The sequence below is a fragment of the Oncorhynchus clarkii genome, chromosome 27, assembly GCF_045791955.1.
Source record: "Oncorhynchus clarkii lewisi isolate Uvic-CL-2024 chromosome 27, UVic_Ocla_1.0, whole genome shotgun sequence".
Lineage (NCBI taxonomy): Eukaryota > Metazoa > Chordata > Actinopteri > Salmoniformes > Salmonidae > Oncorhynchus > Oncorhynchus clarkii.
The window spans coordinates 15,864,727-15,885,336 of NC_092173.1; the positions used below are offsets into that span (position 1 = coordinate 15,864,727).

The following is a 20,610-nucleotide window of genomic DNA, read 5'->3' on the forward strand; positions in this document are numbered from 1 at the left end:
TCACTCACTGCCCCACAGGCTACAGAGAGGTCATTGTGCCGTCACAGCAACACAGCTCTGTCAATAGAAGCAGAGACTCTGGAGGACTGATCATTTGGTACAAATCCGAACTACAACATCTAATTGATCCCCTCAAAATTGGCAAATATCACATTTGGTTAAAACTGAAAAAATAACTTGTACTGACAAAAAAATATGTGTTCCTTGGCGCAATATATATCCCCCCCTCAGAATCCCCATATTACTCAGAGGAGATCTTCCCCACCCTTGAGGAAGAGACGTGCCATTTCCAGGCCCAGGGAAATGTGCTCATCTGTGGAGACACAAATGTGCGCACAGGAACACTACCTTATCTAACGAGCACACGAGGGGACAGCTTTATTACAGGCCATAGTGTTTCTAACTGTCTTCATCTCCCCCATAGGAACAACAGTGACAGACCACACGAGGGGACAGCTTTATTACAGGCCATACTGTTTCTAACTGTCTTCATCTCCCCCATAGGAACAACAGTGACAGACCACACGAGGGGACAGCTTTATTACAGGCCATAGTGTCTCTAACGGTATTCATCTCCCCCATAGGAACAACAGTGACAGACCACACGAGGGGACAGCTTTATTACAGGCCATAGTGTTTCTAACTGTCTTCATCTCCCCCATAGGAACAACAGTGACAGACCACACGAGGGGACAGCTTTATTACAGGCCATAGTGTTTCTAACTGTCTTCATCTCCCCCATAGGAACAACAGTGACAGACCACACAAGGGGACAGCTTTATTACAGGCCATAGTGTTTCTAACTGTCTTCATCTCCCCCATAGGAACAACAGTGACAGACCACACGAGGGGACAGCTTTATTACAGGCCATACTGTTTCTAACTGTCTTCATCTCCCCCATAGGAACAACAGTGACAGACCACACGAGGGGACAGCTTTATTACAGGCCATAGTGTTTCTAACTGTCTTCATCTCCCCCATAGGAACAACAGTGACAGACCACACAAGGGGACAGCTTTATTACAGGCCATAGTGTTTCTAACTGTCTTCATCTCCCCCATAGGAACAACAGTGACAGACCACACGAGGGGACAGCTTTATTACAGGCCATAGTGTTTCTAACTGTCTTCATCTCCCCCATAGGAACAACAGTGACAGCACCGTCAACAAAAAAAGAGAGAGAGAGAGAGAGAGAGAGAGAGAGAGAGGTTACAACACTGTATATACATAATATGACATTTGTAATGTCTATTGTTTTGAAAAATGTTAACTGTTAATTTTTATTGTTTATTTCACTTTTGTATATTATCTACCTCACTTGCTTTGTCAATGTTAACACATGTTTCCCATGCCAATAAAGCCCATTGAATTGAATTGAGAGGAAGCAAGCAAGAGAGAGAGAGAGAACACTGGATTCTCCAATTACCTTGAATGAGCTACAGGACAAAATAAAAACCCTCCAACCCAAAATGGCATGTGGTGTTGATGGTATCCTTAATGAAATGATCAAATATACAGACAACAAATTCCAATTGGCTATACTAAAACTCTTTAACATCATCCTTAGCTCTGGCATCTTCCCCAATATTTGGAACCAAGGACTGATCACCCCAATCCAGAAAAGTGGAGACAAATTTGACCCCAATAACTACCATGGGATATGTGTCAACAGCAAAATTGGGAAAATCCTCTGCATTATCATTAACAGCAGACTCGTACATTTCCTCAATGAAAACAATGTACTGAGCAAATGTCAAATTGTTTTTTTACCAAATTACCGTACAACATACCATGTATTCACCCTGCACACCCTAATTGACAAACTAACAAACCAAAAACAAAGGCAAAGTCTTCTCATGCTTTGTTGATTTCAAAAAAGCCTTCGACTAAATTTGGCATGAGGGTCTGCTATACAAATTGATGGAAAGTGGTGTTGGGGGTAAAACATACAACATTATAAAATTAATGTACACCAACAACAAGTGTGAGGTTAAAATTGGCAAAAAACACACAAATATCTTCCCACAGGGCCATGGGGTGAGACAGGGATGCAGCTTAAGCCCCACCCTCTTCAACATATATATCAACGAATTGGCGCGGGCACTAGAAAAGTCTGCAGCACCCGGTCTCACCCTACTAGAATCTGAAGTCAAATGTCTACTGTTTGCTGATGATCTGGTGCTTCTGTCACCAACCAAGCAGGGCCTACAGCAGCACCTAGATATTCTGCACAGATTCTGCCAGACCTGGGCCCTGACAGTAAATCTCAGTAAGACCAAAATAATGGTGTTCCAAAAAAAGGTTCAGTCGCCAGGACCACAAATACAAATTCCATCTAGACACCATTGCCCTAGAGCACACACATAACTATACATACCTTGGCCTAAACATCAGCGCCACAGGTAACCTCCACAAAGCTGTGAACGATCTGAGAGACAAGGCAAGAAGGGCATTCTATGCCATCAAAAGGAACATAAAATTCAACATACCAATTAGGATCTGGGTAGAAATACTTGAATCAGTCATAGATCCCATTGTCCTTTATGTTTGTGAGGTCTGTAGTCCGCACACCAACCAAGATTTCACAAAATGGGACAAACACCAACATAGAACACCTAATAATGCATGCAGAGCAGAATTAGGCCTAATTAGGACTAATTATCAAAATCCAGAAAAGAGACGTTAAATTCTACAACCACCTAAAAGGAAGCGATTCTCAAACCTTCCATAACAAAGCCATCATCTACAGAGAGATGAACCTGGAGAAGAGTCCCCTAAGCAAGCTGGTCCTTGGGCTGTGTTCACAAACACAAACACACTGTCACGACTTCTGCCGAAGTCGTTGCCTCTCCTTGTTCGGGCGGTGCTCGGCGTTCGACGTCACCGGTCTTCTAGCCATCATTGATCCTTTTTTCATTTTCCATTGGTTTTGTCTTGTCTTCCCATACACCTGTTTTCAATCCCATTCATTACCTGTTGTGTATTTAACCCTCTGTTTCCCCTCATGTCTTTGTCAGAGATTGTTTTATTGTCAGTGTAGTGTGATTGTTGTATAGGTGTGCGTCGGGTCCTCGTACCCATGTTTATGTACATTTAGTGTTATGGAGCATACTCCGTGGACTTTATTAAAAGACTCCATTTTACACTCCATTTGACTCTCCTGCGCCTGACTTCCCTGCCACCTATTACACCTACGCATGACAGAATCTCTGACCAATATATGAAGTCAGCAGGAGAGGACACTATGCCCATGGAGCTGGAGGAACGCGTTCAGGAACAAGCTAGGGAGCTTGACGTTATCAGCTCCGTCATGGATCACATTGTCATGAAAATGGATCGCTGGGAGAGACAGGGAGTTTCTCCAGCGCCACCACCACCACAACCGGAATCTCCCGTGAACGATTTTTCCTCTCCGGAATCGAGGATCCATTTATCCCTACCAACGGGATACAACGGAGATACTGCCGGCTGCCAGGGTTTCCTCCTTAAACTGAACTTGTATCTAGCCACGGCCTCCCCAGTACCATCTGACCGTGAGAAGAGTTACGCCCTCGTCTCATGCCTCACCGGGAAAGCCCTGGAATGGGCCAGCGCTGTGTGTAGTAGGGAGGATGCGGCGCTGGACCATTTTGAGGAGTTCACCCGCCAATTCCGGATAGTATTCGATCACCCACCTGAAGGCAAAGCAGCGGGTGAGCTTCTCTATCATCTGAGGCAGGAGACGAGGAGTGCACAGGATTTTGCTTTGGAGTTTAGGACCTTGGCTGCCGGCGCTGGATGGAGCGACAGGGCCCTGATCGACCATTAACGTTGTAGTCTACGCGAGGACGTCCGTCGGGAGCTGGCCTGTAGAGACACCACCCTCACCTTCGACCAGCTGGTGGACATGTCCATCAAGCTGGACAACATGCTGGCTACTCGTGGACGTCTAGATCGGGGTCTGGTTGTTCCATCCTCCCGCACCCTCTCTCTCGAACCTATGGAATTGGGAGGGATGGTGCGCAGGGAGACCGGAGGGGGTTCCCGCTCGAGCACCATTCAAGGTCGCAGAGAGCACACTGCTGGTCGGTGCCGGGTTGGTTCCTCTGGGAATAGAGAGGGCAGGCAGGGCATTCTGGCGTCACCCCAGGTGAGTAGGCACCATTCTCATCCAGAGCCCTCTGCTGCACTAATGTTTGTCTCTGTCTCTTTTCCTGATTTTTCACTGCATTCCCAGTATAAGGCGCTAGTAGATTCGGGTGCGGCTGGGAATTTCATTAATAAAAGTCTAGCTCATAGTTTAGGGATCCCTATTGTTCCTGTGGATATGCCTTTCCCTATTCATGCCTTAGATAGTCGACCATTAGGGTCAGGGTTTATCAGGGAGGTAACCGCACCTTTGTGTATGATAACGCAGGAGGGTCACAAGGAGAAGATTAGTCTTTTCCTTATTGATTCTCCTGCGTATTCTGTGGTGCTAGGCCTACCCTGGTTAGTTTGTCATAACCCCACTGTTTCTTGGCCACAGAGGGCTCTCACAGGGTGGTCGCGAGAATGCTCAGGTAGGTGTTTAGGGGTTTCCGTTGGTGCTACTACGGTGGAAAGTCCAGACCAGGTCTCCACCGTGCGCATTCCCCCCGAATATGCCGATTTGGCTCTCGCCTTCTGTAAAAAGAAGGTGACTCAATTACCACCCCATCGACTGGGGGATTGTGCGATAGATCTCCTGGTAGACGCTGCATATCCCAAGAGTCACGTGTATCCCCTGTCGCAAGCGGAGACGGAGGCTATGGAGACATATATCTCTGAATCCCTGCATCAGGGGTTCATTCAGCCATCCATTTCACCCGTCTCTTCGAGTTTCTTTTTTGTGAAAAAAAAGGATGGCGGTTTACGCCCGTGCGTTGATTATCGAGGTCTTAATAAAATCACAGTGAAATATAGTTACCCGCTACCTCTGATCAATACGATTATTGAGTTAATGCACGGGGCACGTTTTTTCACAAAATTGGATCTCAGGAGTGCGTACAATCTGGTGCGTATTAAGAAGGGTGATGAGTGGAAGACGGCATTTAGCACCACCTCAGGTCATTATGAGTACCTGGTCATGCCATATGGGTTGATGAATGCTCCATCAGTTTTCCAATCATTTGTAGATGAGATCTTCAGGGACCTGCACGGGCAGGGTGTAGTGGTGTATATCGATGATATTCTGATATACTCTGCTACACGCGCCGAGCATGTGTCCCTGGTGCGCAGGGTGCTTGGTCGCCTGTTGGAGCATGATCTATATGTCAAGTCTGAGAAATGCTTGTTTTTCCAACAATCCATCTCCTTCCTAGGGCATCGGATTTCCACTTCAGGAGTGGAGATGGAGAGCGACCGCATTACAGCCGTGCGTAATTGGCCGACTCCAACCACGGTAAAGGAGTTGCAGCGTTTTTTGGGGTTTTCCAATTACTACCGGAGGTTTATCCGGGGTTTTGGTCAGGTGGCAGCTCCCATTACCTCACTGCTAAAGGGGGGCCCGGTGCGCTTGCAGTGGTCGGCTGAGGCGAACAGGGCTTTTGAGCACCTGAAGACTCTGTTTACTTCGGTGCCTGTGCTGGCTCATCCGGATCCCTCTTTGCCATTCATAGTGGAGGTGGACGCATCCGAAGCTGGGATAGGAGCAGTGCTCTCTCAGCGTTCGGGTACGCCACTGAAGCTTCGCCCCTGTGCTTTCTTTTCTAAGAAGCTCAGCCCGGCGGAGCGAAACTATGATGTGGGGAACCGGGAGCTGTTAGCTGTCGTAGAAGCTTTGAAGGTGTGGAGGCATTGGCTTGAGGGGGCTAAACACCCTTTTCTCATCTGGACTGACCACCGCAATCTGGAGTATATCCAGCAGGCAAAGAGATTGAATTCTCGCCAGGCAAGGTGGGCCATGTTTTTCACTCGTTTTGTGTTTACTCTTTCTTACAGACCAGGCTCCCAGAACGTTAAGGCAGACGCATTGTCTCGGCTGTATGACACAGAGGAGCGGTCCATGGATCCCACTCCCATACTCCCAGCTTCGTGTTTGGTGGCGCCAGTAGTGTGGGAGCTGGACGCGGACATTGAGCGGGCGTCACGTGCAGAGCCTTCTCCCCCTGAGTGTCCAGCTGGTCGTCTGTACGTTCCGTCTGCTGTCCGCGACCAATTGATATATTGGGCTCACACGTCACCCTCCTCTGGTCATCCTGGGATAGGTCGGACGATGCGCTGTCTTGACGGGAGATACTGGTGGCCCACTTTAGCTAAGGACGTGAGGATTTATGTTTCTTCCTGCTCGGTGTGCGCCCAGTGCAAGGCTCCTAGACACCTGCCCAGAGGTAAGCTACAACCTCTACCCGTTCCTCAACGGCCGTGGTCACACCTGTCGGTGGATTTTTTGACCGATCTTCCACCTTCACAGGGTTACACCACGATCCTGGTTGTTGTGGATCGGTTTTCTAAGTCCTGTCGTCTCCTCCCTTTGCCCGGTCTCCCTACGGCCTTACAAACTGCAGAGGCCCTGTTTACACACGTTTTCCGGCACTATGGGGTGCCTGAGGATATAGTGTCTGATCGGGGTCCCCAGTTCACATCAAGGGTCTGGAAGGCGTTCATGGAGCGTCTGGGGATCTCGGTTAGTCTTACCTCAGGTTTTCACCCCGAGAGTAATGGGCAGGTGGAGAGAGTTAACCAGGATGTGGGTAGGTTTCTGCGGTCTTATTGCCAGGATCGGCCGGGGGAGTGGGCGAAGTTCGTGCCCTGGGCAGAGATGGCTCAGAACTCGCTACGTCATTCCTCCACTAACCTTACTCCCTTTCAATGTGTATTAGGGTATCAGCCGGTTCTGGCTCCTTGGCATCAGAGCCAGACCGAGGCCCCTGCGGTGGACAATTGGTTTCGGCACGCTGAGGAGACCTGGGAGGCAGCCCACGTCCACCTTCAGCGTGCCATAAGGCGCCAGAAAATTGGCGCAGACCGTCGCCGCAGTGAGGCCCCAGTGTTCGCACCAGGGGACAGGGTCTGGCTCTCGACCCGAAACCTGCCCCTTCGCCTTCTCTGCCGGAAGCTGGGTCCGCGGTTTGTGGGGCCGTTTAAAGTCCTGAGGAGAGTGAACGAGGTATGTTATAGGTTACAACTACCCACTCATTACCGTATTAACCCCTCGTTCCATGTGTCTCTCCTCAGGCCGATGGTGGCTGGCCCGCTCCAGGAGGCTGAAGTGCGTAATGTTCCTCCGCCTCCTCTAGACATCGAGGGGGTTCCGGCGTACTCTGTTCGATCCATTTTGGATTCGAGACGTCGGGCGAGGGGCCTTCAGTACCTCGTGGACTGGGAGGGGTACGGGCCGGAGGAGAGATGCTGGGTTCCGGTGGAGGACGTGTTAGATCCTTCCATGTTATCAGAATTCCACCGTCTCCATCCGGATCGCCCTGCACCTCGCCTTCCGGGTCGTCCCCGAGGCCGGTGTCGACGCGCAGCTGGAGCCGCGCGTCAGGGGGGGGGGGGGGGTACTGTCACGACTTCTGCCGAAGTCGTTGCCTCTCCTTGTTCGGGCGGTGCTCGGCGTTCGACGTCACCGGTCTTCTAGCCATCATTGATCCTTTTTTCATTTTCCATTGGTTTTGTCTTGTCTTCCCATACACCTGTTTTCAATCCCATTCATTACCTGTTGTGTATTTAACCCTCTGTTTCCCCTCATGTCTTTGTCAGAGATTGTTTTATTGTCAGTGTAGTGTGATTGTTGTATAGGTGTGCGTCGGGTCCTCGTACCCATGTTTATGTACATTTAGTGTTATGGAGCATACTCCGTGGACTTTATTAAAAGACTCCATTTTACACTCCATTTGACTCTCCTGCGCCTGACTTCCCTGCCACCTATTACACCTACGCATGACACACACCCCACAGAACCCCAGGACAGGAGCACAATTAGACCCAACCAAATCATGAGAAAACAAAAAGATAATTACTTGCCACATTGGAAAGAATTAACAAAAAAACTAAGCAAACTAGAATGCTATTTGGCCCTAAACAGAGAATACACAGTGGCAGAATACCTGACCACTGTGACTGACCCAAACTTAAGGAAAGCTTTGACTATGTACAGACTCAGGGAGCATAGCCTTGCTATTGAGAAAGGCCGCCATAGGCAGACATGGCTCCCTAGAGAAGACAGGCTATGTGCACACTGCCCACAAAATGAGGTGGAAACTGAGCTGCACTTCCTAACCTCCTGCCCAATGTATGACCATATTAGAGACACATACTTCCCTCAGATTACACAGATCAACAAAGAATTTGAAAACAAACATACAACCCATATTTATGCTTATTTATTTTCCCTTGTGTACTTAAACCATTTGTACAACACTGTATATATACATAATATGACATTTGTAATGTCTTTATTGTTTTAAAACTTCTGTATGTGTAATGTTTACTGTTCATTTGTATTGTTTATTTCACTTTTGTATATTACAGTGAGGGAAAAAAGTATTTGATCCCCTGCTGCTTTCTTGAGCAGGGGGACCTTGCGGGTGCTGCAGGATTTCAGTCCTTCACGATGTAGTGTGTTACCAATTGTTTTCTTGGTGACTATGGTCCCAGCTGCCTTGAGATCATTGACAAGATCTTCCCATGTAGTTCTGGGCTGATTCCTCACCGTTCTCATGATCATTGCAACTCCACGAGGTGAGATCTTGCATGGAGCCCCAGGCCGAGGGAGATTGACAGTTCTTTTGTGTTTCTTCCATTTGCGAATAATCGCACCAACTCTTGTCACCTTCTCACCAAGCTGCTTGGCTTCCAGCCTTTGTGTAGGTCTACAATCTTGTCCCTGACATCCTTGGAGAGCTCTTTGGTCTTGGCCATGGTGGAGAGTTTGGAATCTGATTGATTGATTGCCTCTGTGGACAGGCGTCTTTTATACAGGTAACAAACTGAGATTAGGAGCACTCCCTTTAAGAGTGTGCTCCTAATCTCAGCTCGTTACCCGTATAAAAGACACCTGGGAGCCAGAAATCTTTCTGATTGAGAGGGGGTCAAATACTTATTTCCCTCATTAAAATGCAAATCAATTTATAACATTTTTGACATGTGTTTTTCTGGATTTTTGTTGTTGTTATTCTGTCTCTCACTGTTCAAATAAACCTACCATTAAAATTATAGACTGATCATTTCTTTGTCAGTGGGCAAACATATAAAATCAGCAGGGGATCAAATCATTTTTTCCCTCACTGTAGAGCTGTCTGGACAGTTGAGAAAGGAACCTGAGTAAAATACGAAGCAGACGGTGTCATTATTGTGTGTGTGATATTAACATGGGCCACCTGCAGCCCAGAGAGAAACCAGCTGGTGCGTGTGTGTGTTATCTGTAGGAGTTGAGAGGCCAGATGACATGCTGACCCAACAGTCAGCTCCCCCAGCACAGCCAGCTGCATCCCAAATGGCATCCTATTCCCTACACAGTGCACTACTTTTGACCAGAGCCTCTAGTCAAAAGTAATGCACTATGTAGGGAATAGGGTACCATTTGGGAAGCAGCCTCAATTACACAGAGACCAGTATGTGTGAGGTCAAAACTTGGGCCCAGAGTTTCTCCTGGAGGTCAAACTCCTGGTCCTCCTCATACTAGACCTGGCCCTCCTCATACTAGACCTGGCCCTCCTCATACTAGACCTGGCCCTCCTCATACTAGACCTGGGCCTCCTCATACTAGACCTGGGCCTCCTCATACTAGACCTGGCCCTCCTCATACTAGACCTGGCCCTCCTCATACTAGACCTGGGCCTCCTCATACTAGACCTGGGCCTCCTCATACTAGACCTGGCCCTCCTCATACTAGACCTGGCCCTCCTCATACTAGACCTGGGCCTCCTCATACTAGACCTGGCCCTCCTCATACTAGACCTGGCCCTCCTCATACTAGACCTGGGCCTCCTCATACTAGACCTGGCCCTCCTCATACTAGACCTGGCCCTCCTCATACTAGACCTGGGCCTCCTCATACTAGACCTGGGCCTCCTCATACTAGACCTGGCCCTCCTCGTACTAGACCTGGCCCTCCTCGTACTAGACCTGGCCCTCCTCATAAAAGACCTGGGTCATCAGGCATGGGCTAGAGAAGTGGCCTAATGACTGCTCACCTCCATTCACTATGAAATATCATACCTCCCGATGTGTGCAGACAACTTGGAACAATAGGATTTAATAGCATCAGAGAAATTAATGATGTTTTATCTTGTAACATTGTTTTATTTGATGTGGATGCATTTTTTATTTAAAGGTAGACTCAGCGAAATGACGTTGCCATGGGCAGCACCACAGATATTGAGATGAGTGAGTTGCAAGACTTTGCTCTCACACAGTCACACACAGTATCTGCGCATGTGCACGGGTTCACATCACACTGTTACAGCGTGGAGGCCAGGGCACCAAGACAGCGGAGAAGTTGAGCCTCACACTTCAAGGCTCTTAGTTGTTGCGGAAATTTACCCACTATGCTGTTTAAATTCTGAATCTAGGTCATATCACTGAGTCTACCTTTAAACTAAATACTTTGAGATGTTTGTTCTTTGTAGAGTTTCTAAATCAATAGATTTTGTTCCCCTTGTTTCTTTACTCCATCTGCTCTGCTAGGTTGCGTCCCAAGTGGCACCCTATTCCCATCAGTTTATAGTGCACTACCTTTGACCAGGGTCCACAGGGCTCTGGTCAAAAGTAGTGCACTATATAAGGAATAGGGTGCCACTTGGGACGTAGACCTGTCAGTTTGAGACTAAGAGCACAACAGTAAAATGACTAAGTCTATAAAAATAAAATGTTTCATTGAACGGATGTGTCATGTTCAATTGACAGAGGCAGTAAATATGTTGCTTATAAAAATGACAATAAACTTCTCTCAGCTTAGCAACAGGCCCTGCCCATAGTACACGGTTCAACCCAGGACCCTGAGGACACTGAGACCCTCTATAGCTCCTCACTTTATAATGCTGGCCTTGACAATGAGAAGAACCCAGTGGTTGTCTGGGGTCATACAACATTATGAATGACAGGATTGTACTGTGTGGAGAGAGACCGTGGCTACTGTCATGTATACCCCTAACCCTGTCATGTATCACCCTAACCCTGTCATGTATCACCCTAACCCTGTCATGTATCACCCTAACCCTGTCATGTATCACCCAAACCCTGCCATGTATCACCCAAACCCTGTCATGTATCACCCTAACCCTAACATGTATCACCCAAACCCTAACATGTATCACCCTAACCCTGTCATGTATCACACTAACCCTAACATGTATCACCCTAACCCTGCCATGTATCACCCTAACCCTGCCATGTATCACCCTAACCCTGTCATGTATCACCCTAACCCTAACATGTATCACCCTAACCCTAACATGTATCACCCTAACCCTAACATGTATCACCCTAACCCTGCCATGTATCACCCTAACCCTGTCATGTATCACACTAACCCTGTCATGTATCACCCAAACCCTGTCATGTATCACCCTAACCCTGTCATGTATCACCCTAACCCTGTCATGTATCACACTAACCCTAACATGTATCACACTAACCCTGTCATGTATCACCCTAACCCTGTCATGTATCACCCTAACCCTGTCATGTATCACCCTAACCCTGTCATGTATCACCCTAACCCTGTCTTGTATCACACTAACCCTAACATGTATCACCCTAACCCTGTCATATATCACCCAAACCCTGGCATGTATCACCCTAACCCTAACATGTATCACCCTAACCCTGTCATGTATCACCCTAACCCTAACATGTATCACCCTAACCCTAACATGTATCACACTAACCCTGTCATGTATCACCCTAACCCTGTCATGTATCACCCTAACCCTGTCATGTATCACCCTAACCCTGTCATGTATCACCCTAACCCTGTCATGTATCACCCTAACCCTGTCATGTATCACCCAAACCCTAACCACTGAGTATTCCATCAGTAGACTAGTTACTTCTACAGACCTTGTAGAATAGAGGACACGTCAGAAGCAGATATCATTATAGCCGACAAGAAAAACTGTTGAATTAGGGTTGCTTGTTACAGTTTTCAACCACACATCAATCAATCAATTAATTCAATCAATCAATCAGCCAGGAGCATGCTGACTAACCATAGTCGTCCAGCATCTTGCAGGGGATGTCCAGGTGGGTGGAGCCAAAGGGGTTCCGTACGAATCTCCGCCTCCTCCGTAAGTCGTCCTCCCAGTAGTCCAGACGCCAGAAGTCATTCAGCTGACTGAGAGACAGACAGAGATAGAGAGACAGGTTAGACAGAGGCAGACAGAGATAGACAGGTTAGACTAAGAGACAGACAGAGATAGAGAGACAGGTTAGACAGAGACAGACAGAGACAGACAGAGATAGACAGGTTAGACTGAGAGACAGACAGAGATAGAGAGACAGGTTAGACAGAGACAGACAGAGATAGAGAGACAGGTTAGACAGAGACAGACAGAGACAGACAGAGATAGACAGGTTAGACTGAGAGACAGACAGAGATAGAGAGACAGGTTAGACAGAGACAGACAGACAGAGATAGACAGGTTAGACTAAGAGACAGACAGAGATAGAGAGACAGGTTAGACTGAGAGACAGACAGAGAGAGATAGACAGGTTAGACAGAGAGAGACAGAGAGAGATAGACAGGTTAGACAGAGACAGATAGAGACAGGTTACACTGAGAGACAGACAGACATAGACAGGTTAGACTGAGAGACAGACAGAGATAGACAGGTTAAACAGAGACAGACAGAGAGGGAAAGACAGGTTAGACTGAGAGAGACAGACAGAGAGAGATAGACAGGTTAGACAGAAAGACAGACAGAGAGATAGACAGGTTAGACAGAGAGAGACAGAGAGAGATAGACAGGTTAGACTGAGAGACAGATAGAGACAGGTTAGACTGAGAGACAGACAGAGATAGACAGGTTAGACTGAACGACAGACAGAGAGAGATAGACAGGTTAGACTGAACAACAGACAGAGAGAGATAGACAGGTTAGACAGAGACAGACAGAGAGAGATAGACAGGTTAGACAGAGAGAGACAGAGATAGATAGACAGTTTAGACTGAGAGACAGATAGAGACAGGTTAGACTGAGAGACAGACAGAGATAGACAGGTTAGACTGAGAGACAGACAGGGATAGACAGGTTAAACAGAGACAGACAGAGAGGGAGAGACAGGTTAGACTGAGAGACAGACAGAGAGAGATAGACAGGTTAGACTGAGAGACAGACAGAGAGATAGACCGGTTAGACAGAGACAGACAGAGATAGAAAGGTAAACAGAGACAGACAGAGAGAGAGAGACAGGCTAGACAGAGAAAGACAGATAGACAGGTTAGACAGAGCAGGTTAGAATACACACACACACACACGCAGGCAGGCACGCACACACACACTACACACTACAAGTTCACACACAGCACCACAACACTGAGAGACAGATATAGACAGGTTACACTGAGAGACAGACAGACATAGACAGGTTAGACTGAGAGACAGACAGAGATAGACAGGTTAAACAGAGACAGACAGAGAGGGAGAGACAGGTTAGACTGAGAGAGACAGACAGAGAGAGATAGACAGGTTAGACAGAAAGACAGACAGAGAGATAGACAGGTTAGACAGAGAGAGACAGAGAGAGATAGACAGGTTAGACTGAGAGACAGATAGAGACAGGTTAGACTGAGAGACAGACAGAGATAGACAGGTTAGACTGAACGACAGACAGAGAGCGATAGACAGGTTAGACAGAGAGAGACAGAGAGAGATAGACAGGTTAGACTGAACAACAGACAGAGAGAGATAGACAGGTTAGACAGAGACAGACAGAGAGAGATAGACAGGTTAGACAGAAAGACAGGTTAGACAGAAAGACAGACAGAGAGAGATAGACAGGTTAGACAGAGAGAGACAGAGAGAGATAGACAGTTTAGACTGAGAGACAGACAGAGATAGACAGGTTAGACTGAGAGACAGACAGGGATAGACAGGTTAAACAGAGACAGACAGAGAGGGAGAGACAGGTTAGACTGAGAGACAGACAGAGAGAGATAGACAGGTTAGACTGAGAGACAGACAGAGAGATAGACCGGTTAGACAGAGACAGACAGAGATAGAAAGGTAAACAGAGACAGACAGAGAGAGAGAGACAGGCTAGACAGAGAAAGACAGATAGACAGGTTAGACAGAGCAGGTTAGAATACACACACACACACACACACACACACACACACACACACACACACACACACACACACACACACATGCAGGCAGGCACGCACACACACACACACTACATAAAGTTCACACACAGCACCACAACACCAGGATCCATCCCCGCAGCAGCAGCAGCAGAAGCCACTACACTATAAATCACTAACACTCCCATTAACAAATACAGCATCAAATTACAAGTCTAAATGGCCCAGCTTGCCTCCTTTTTAACTATGTTTTTTAACAAGACTTGTAAATCATAGAGGTAGGACTCTCAACACAGGCAGGGAGGGAGACAGGGTGGGATGGAGGGAGGCAGGGAGAGAAGGAGGGAGAGGGAGAAAGGAGGGTGGGAGGCAGGGAGAGGAGGGCGGCATGGAGGGACGGAGGCATGGAGGGATGGAGGGAAGGTGGGAAGGAGGGAGGCAGCAACATGGGGTTTAATAATGATGGGGAGGGTCTGAGAACACTCCCTCCCTGTGTGTGTGTGTATGTGGAGCCATGATTAAAATAATGTGTTGAAATATTCATTGAAATGATTCCCAGAACCCTGGGGCAACCCAAAAGAAAATTGCATTTTTATTCATTATTAATAACAGCAAATTAGAGCCTTGAAAACCGGAGAGAAAGAAGGGAACAGCTCCAGCATGTGGTAACCATCTTGGTAAAAATGATTATTCCAACATTTGCAGGGAGGACCTGGGAAGGAGGATAATTTTATTGCTCGCAGCTAATGCAAACCATTAAGCAGTGGGCCCAGCATCAGGTTACTAAGTGCAGCTCTGGCTGGACACATTTCAAAGGCTTTGTGTTTCATTCAAGGGGAACTAAAAGTAGAAAATCACTGCAAGTCATTTACGCACTCTAAACGAAGCTGTGGAGAGAAATATGGAGCGAGGGAGAGAGTGATGATTAAAGTAGAGCAGATGACAGTTTGGTCTGAGGAGATCCTCAGTCACATCAATGGACCACGTGCTTCATCTTCATCCTCTGCATCTAGACCAGAGTGAGGAACTACACAAGTCCTCCTGCTCTTCTGACCGTGTCCCACATGGCACCATATTCCCTATACACTGAGTGTATAAAACAATAGAAACAGCTTCCTAATATTGAGTTGCCATCAGAACGGCCTTAATTCATTGCGGCATTGACTCTACAAGGTGCCAAAAGCGTTCCACAGGGATGCTGGCCCATGTTGACTCTAATGCTTCCCACAGTTGTGTCAACTTGCCTGGATGTCCTTTGGATGGTGGACCACTCTTCATTCACACAGGAAACTGTTGAGTGTGAAAAACCCAGCAGCGTTGCAGTTCTTGACACACTCAAACCTGTGTGCCTGACACCTACTACCATACCCTGTTCAAAGGCACTTAAATATTTTGTCTTGCCCACTCACCCTCTGAATGGCACACATACACGATCCATGTCTCAATTGTCTCAAGGCTTAACAATCCTTCTTTAACCTGTCTCCTGCCCTTCATTAACACTGATTGAAGTGCATTTTACAAGTGACATCAATAAGGGATCATAGCTTTCACCTGGTTTCACCTGATCAGTTGATATCACGGAAAGAGCCGTTCCTAATATTTTGTACACTCAGTGTATAGCAACCTACTTTCGGCCAGGGCTCTTTCATTTTCCTTTTACCAGTACAGAACCATATTAAAATGATGCCTCCACCTCCACCTTAAAAATGATCCAGTCAGAATGTATTACCACCACCAAAAACAAGAACAACAACCCAGAAAGCTGCCCAGTTCACCTCCAGTTTTGGCAATCTGGCTAGCAGCCAGGGCTACCATTGTATAGTCCCCCCCAATATTGAGTCAGTCTAAACAGATTAACTTGTTACAAGGGGATCACATCACCAAACCGCTATATGAATATAATATGAATATAATATGAATTTAATATCTACAACTGTCAGTAAACTGAAGGCTCAGGAGACTTAGCAGGCCTTTGACAGCCACGAGAGCTCAGTCTCAGTTAAGCATCAATCAACTGTGTGTGTGTGTGAGTGTGAGTGTGTGTGCAGAGTATCAGTGTGCCTAGAGCTTGTCCCCTGTCTGTCAGTCTCCCAGCAGGCTTGAAGCAGAAGAACAGAGATGTCAGTAGGTGGAGAGGCGAATCCACGTAAATTATATTGTAAACGCTAGATTACACAGCCAGAAAAATGGAAATACACTGAAGGCAGATGAGAGATTACTGTTACAGATTATAACCCTAATTCCCACTACAAATAGACTGCCAACCGCGGTGGGGGAGGAAGGAGCTGCTTTGAACATTTCCTCTACACCGCATTAAACACATTAAACACATATGATGCGTGAGATTTGATAATCATTTGTGTACAGCAACCTAAACTGCAAGCCAAAATGTTTTCATTTGTATCTAGATAATACAAATCAAACATTCAACAAACCAACCCCAACATTACAAGGGTTGATTAACCAAGCAAACATGATGATTTCTCTCCCCCTGACCCCCCACCCCAACCTCATCCCCCACCATATGCTTTCACTTTGGAGGTGGTTTAGTAGTGAATGAAAAGGAGAAATAGAAAGATGAGGAGGAAAGGGAGAGAGGAGAAGGAGAGAGGGGCCAGTGATACTCTAAACCGTGTGGTTGGCACCAGACAGGTTCTGGACCTTCGTGCCAACCTGCATTACTGAAGGAGGCTGGGCCAGGCAGCTCAGTGTGGGTGGTCCGGGATGTCTTCCAAATGGCTCCCTATGCAAACCCTATACTATGGGCCTTGGTCTAAAGAAGTGCACTATATAGGGAATGCTATTTGGGAGGCAGACTGGATGGTCTGGTGCTGGGGGGCTCTGGGGAATGGCTCCCATAGGGGGCTAACTCAGTTAGCTCACACACACACATCTAAAACACTAGACTCCTAAGGGCTCTGGTCAAAAGTAGTGCACTATATAGGGAATATGGTGCCATTTGAGACACAGCCCGAGAGAGAGGCCAAGGTGAGAGAGACAGAGAGCGACATCGTTCCTCCCTCAGTCTGTGAGTGTATTGAACGTATTCGGAGCTGGGTTTTTTTATTTGTTTTTTTGTGTGACCAAATCTTTATTTATTTTGTCATTTTTGGTAGTCTATGTGGTATTCTCAGTATACTGATGGTATTCTGTGTGGTATTCTGAGTATACTGATGGTATTCTGTGTGCACTGATGGTATTGTAAGTGTATTGAATTTGATGATATTCTGATTATACTAATGATATTCTGTGTGGTATTCTGAGTATACTGATGGTATTCTGTGTGGTATTCTGAGTATACTGATGGTAGTCTGTGTGGTATTCTGAGTATACTGATGGTAGTCTGTGTGGTATTCTGAGTATACTGATGGTATTCTGTGTGCACTGATGGTATTGTAAGTGTATTGAATTTGATGATATTCTGATTATACTAATGGTATTCTGAGTGTACCGATGGTATTGCAAGTGTATTGATGGTATTCTAAGTGTATTCCAAGAGTATATTCGGAGCAGAGTAAGAGAGAAGGAAGCAAAGACAGATTGCAAACTGAGAGGTGTTAAAACTGTGAAGTTCTCGTCGATAAATTCACTAAAATCCATCTAATAGGACATGTCCGATATTCTTCAGCATCTGAAGCTATATGTCTTCTCTGCTTTGCTGAATCCAATATGAGCACAACAAAGCTTCATTTCATGCATGAGCTAGAGAAATGCATGCTGGGAAATAATGTGACGCTAGAACAGCTTCAGACACAGATGTACTCCAGGCGGGTTACAAATTCTGTTTGATACTAAAACAAAGATTTAGTATATGTCTGCCAGCCAATGTCTTCTATTGATGTTAAGCTAACATTAGACTTGTAGAAACAGACAAATACTACTAAATGATATGAGGGTAAATACACAATAGTGAATCAAATCATTTGACGAGGCGCGCCCTTGGAATATACTGAACATTTCATCAATAGAGACTGTAAAGTGTGAGGCAGTGACAGCCAGTTTATCTCAATGGGATCTGTGAGGAGGACTGACTGGCTCTCCACTCCCCTGTTCTCCCCTCGTAGTGGGGCTTCATGACAGGCATAAAGAATGACTGAGGCCAAGCCTCCCAGAAACTGGCTAAATTTATTAGCCCTGTCACACATCAATCACACAAATGGATTTCAAACTGCATTTTAAAAGCTAATTTTCCAGACCTGATAACCAAGAGGAAACATGGTGGCCATTATTCACAGAAGCTTTTATATTGTAGGTGCAGCACAATAAATGTGTAAAAAGACTATCTTCTCTCCTTTTTCCTCTGTGTATATTCAAATCCCATATCTCCGGAGTGTGTGTGTGTGTGTGTGTGTGTGTGTGTGTGTGTGTGTCTCGGGGCTGTGGAGACAGATTTAACACCCCCGCTCCACAGGGAATGTGTTCTGTTTGTAAAAGGCAGTAAAACCTGACAGCCATGACTCAAAATAAAACGGTGAAGAGGGAAATAAAAGGATTGAAAACAATTTTCCAGCACAAATACAGCCCAATCTAGGACAGTGGGAGCTGGTTTGTAGTGATGAACTAGGCTTGTATTGGCACTGGGGACAGTTATAGTATAGTGATATAGTATAGTTATAGTATAGTAGTAAAGTATAGTTATATATAGTGGTATAGTGACTGAACTCTGTACCAATGACACGACTCTACTTCCTCCCATTTTCCATTGAGATTATTCATCGGAGAGGAGAGAAGGAGGAGGAGAGGAAGGGAGGAATAGGGCAGGCTAATACTAATACTTGGTGTCTGTCAGGCCTGCACTTTGCTGCCTGCAGATAATATTAGAGGCTTGTTTAAGGCTGAACTGTCCATCAAAGTGCAGCTAAAATAACTACTTATAACACTGTATGTCAAAGCACAGCTACAATAACTAGCACCCACTCAGAAAGACAGACAGAGAAGCAGGCAGCAGAGACGGAGAAACTGTCTGTATCCAGCCTGTCAGGTCATTCTCACCTCCTCACTCCACGTTTGCGTCCAAAATTACACCCTATTTTATAAAAAGCCCTACGGGTCCTGGTCAAAAGTAGTGCACTACATAGGGTATAGGGTGCCATTTGAGACACATACCATCTCTAGCGCCTGGCTGTTGTATGCTGCCCCCCATCAAGGTCATATCTCTGTTAGAAAAACAACAAACCATTATATCAACAAACAATTACAGCTGACCACGTTGTCAATGACCCAGTTAAGAGTGTTCACTCCAGAGGGTTCTTCAAACAAGGTGGTAAACTGGACCATGGTTCTGATGTTTATTTCTAACATGTTTATTTCTAGTGAGGTCATACAGATAGTTCTACTGTATATGAACCATAACCCTCTGGAGGGACAATCATTCAGATAGAAAAGAAGTATACACATTTCAGTTAGAACAGAACTAACCATGTTTCAGTTAGAACAGAACAAACCATGTTTCAGGTAGAACAGAACTAATCATGTTTCAGTTAGAATAGAACTAACCATGTTTCAGTTAGAATAGAACTAACCATGTTTCAGTTAGAACAGAACTAACCATTTTTCAGTTAGAACAGAACTAACCATGTTTCAGTTAGAATAGAACTAACCATGTTTCAGTTAGAACAGAACAAACCATGTTTCAGTTAGAACAGAACTAACCATGTTTCAGTTAGAACAGAATTATCCATGTTTCAGTTAGAATAGAACAAACCATGTTTCAGTTAGAACAGAACAAACCATGTTTCAGTTAGAATAGAACTAACCATGTTTCAGTTAGAACAGAACTAACCATGTTTCAGTTAGAACAGAACAAATCATGTTTCAGTTAGAACAGAACAAACCATGTTTTAGTTAGGACAGAACAAACCATGTTTTAGTTAGGACAGAACAAACCATGTTTTAGTTAGGACAGAACAAACCATGTTTTAGTTAGAACAGAACAAACCATGTTTCAGTTAGGACAGAACAAACCATGTTTTAGTTAGGACAGAACAAACCATGTTTTAGTTAGGACAGAACAAACCATGTTTTAGTTAGGACAGAACAAACCATGTTTCAGTTAGGACAGAACAAACCATGTTTCCGTTAGGACAGCACAAACCATGTTTCAGTTAGGACAGCACTATCTAAGTTTTAATTAGAACATAACTATAGTGGTTTCAGCATCAGCCAGTTTGTCCTGACAGAGAGGGCTAAAAAAGATTAAATAAAACACAATTATATTCTCTTTAAATGCTTCCATTTGAGACTGGGGGATAATTATAATAAATAGCAGTAATCAGTGACTAGTCTATTTAAAGAGGCAGGACTGGTTAGTGTCTCACCACACACACCCTGTCCTGTGAAGGGGGTGCCCTGCCCTGCGCCC

The 20,610-nt window shown here is 45.9% G+C and overlaps 1 protein-coding gene across 1 annotated transcript in view; it reads right to left on the bottom strand.

The window, feature by feature from the left end:
- The window catches only part of LOC139385439 (neurobeachin-like), a 346,644-nt gene that overhangs the window by 147,590 nt on the left and 178,444 nt on the right, over positions 1-20,610 (bottom strand). Inside the window, exon 42 of the mRNA XM_071130488.1 lies at positions 12,154-12,278. Coding sequence (XP_070986589.1) covers positions 12,154-12,278 — 125 coding nt within the window. The remainder of the gene's footprint in view (positions 1-12,153; positions 12,279-20,610) is intronic.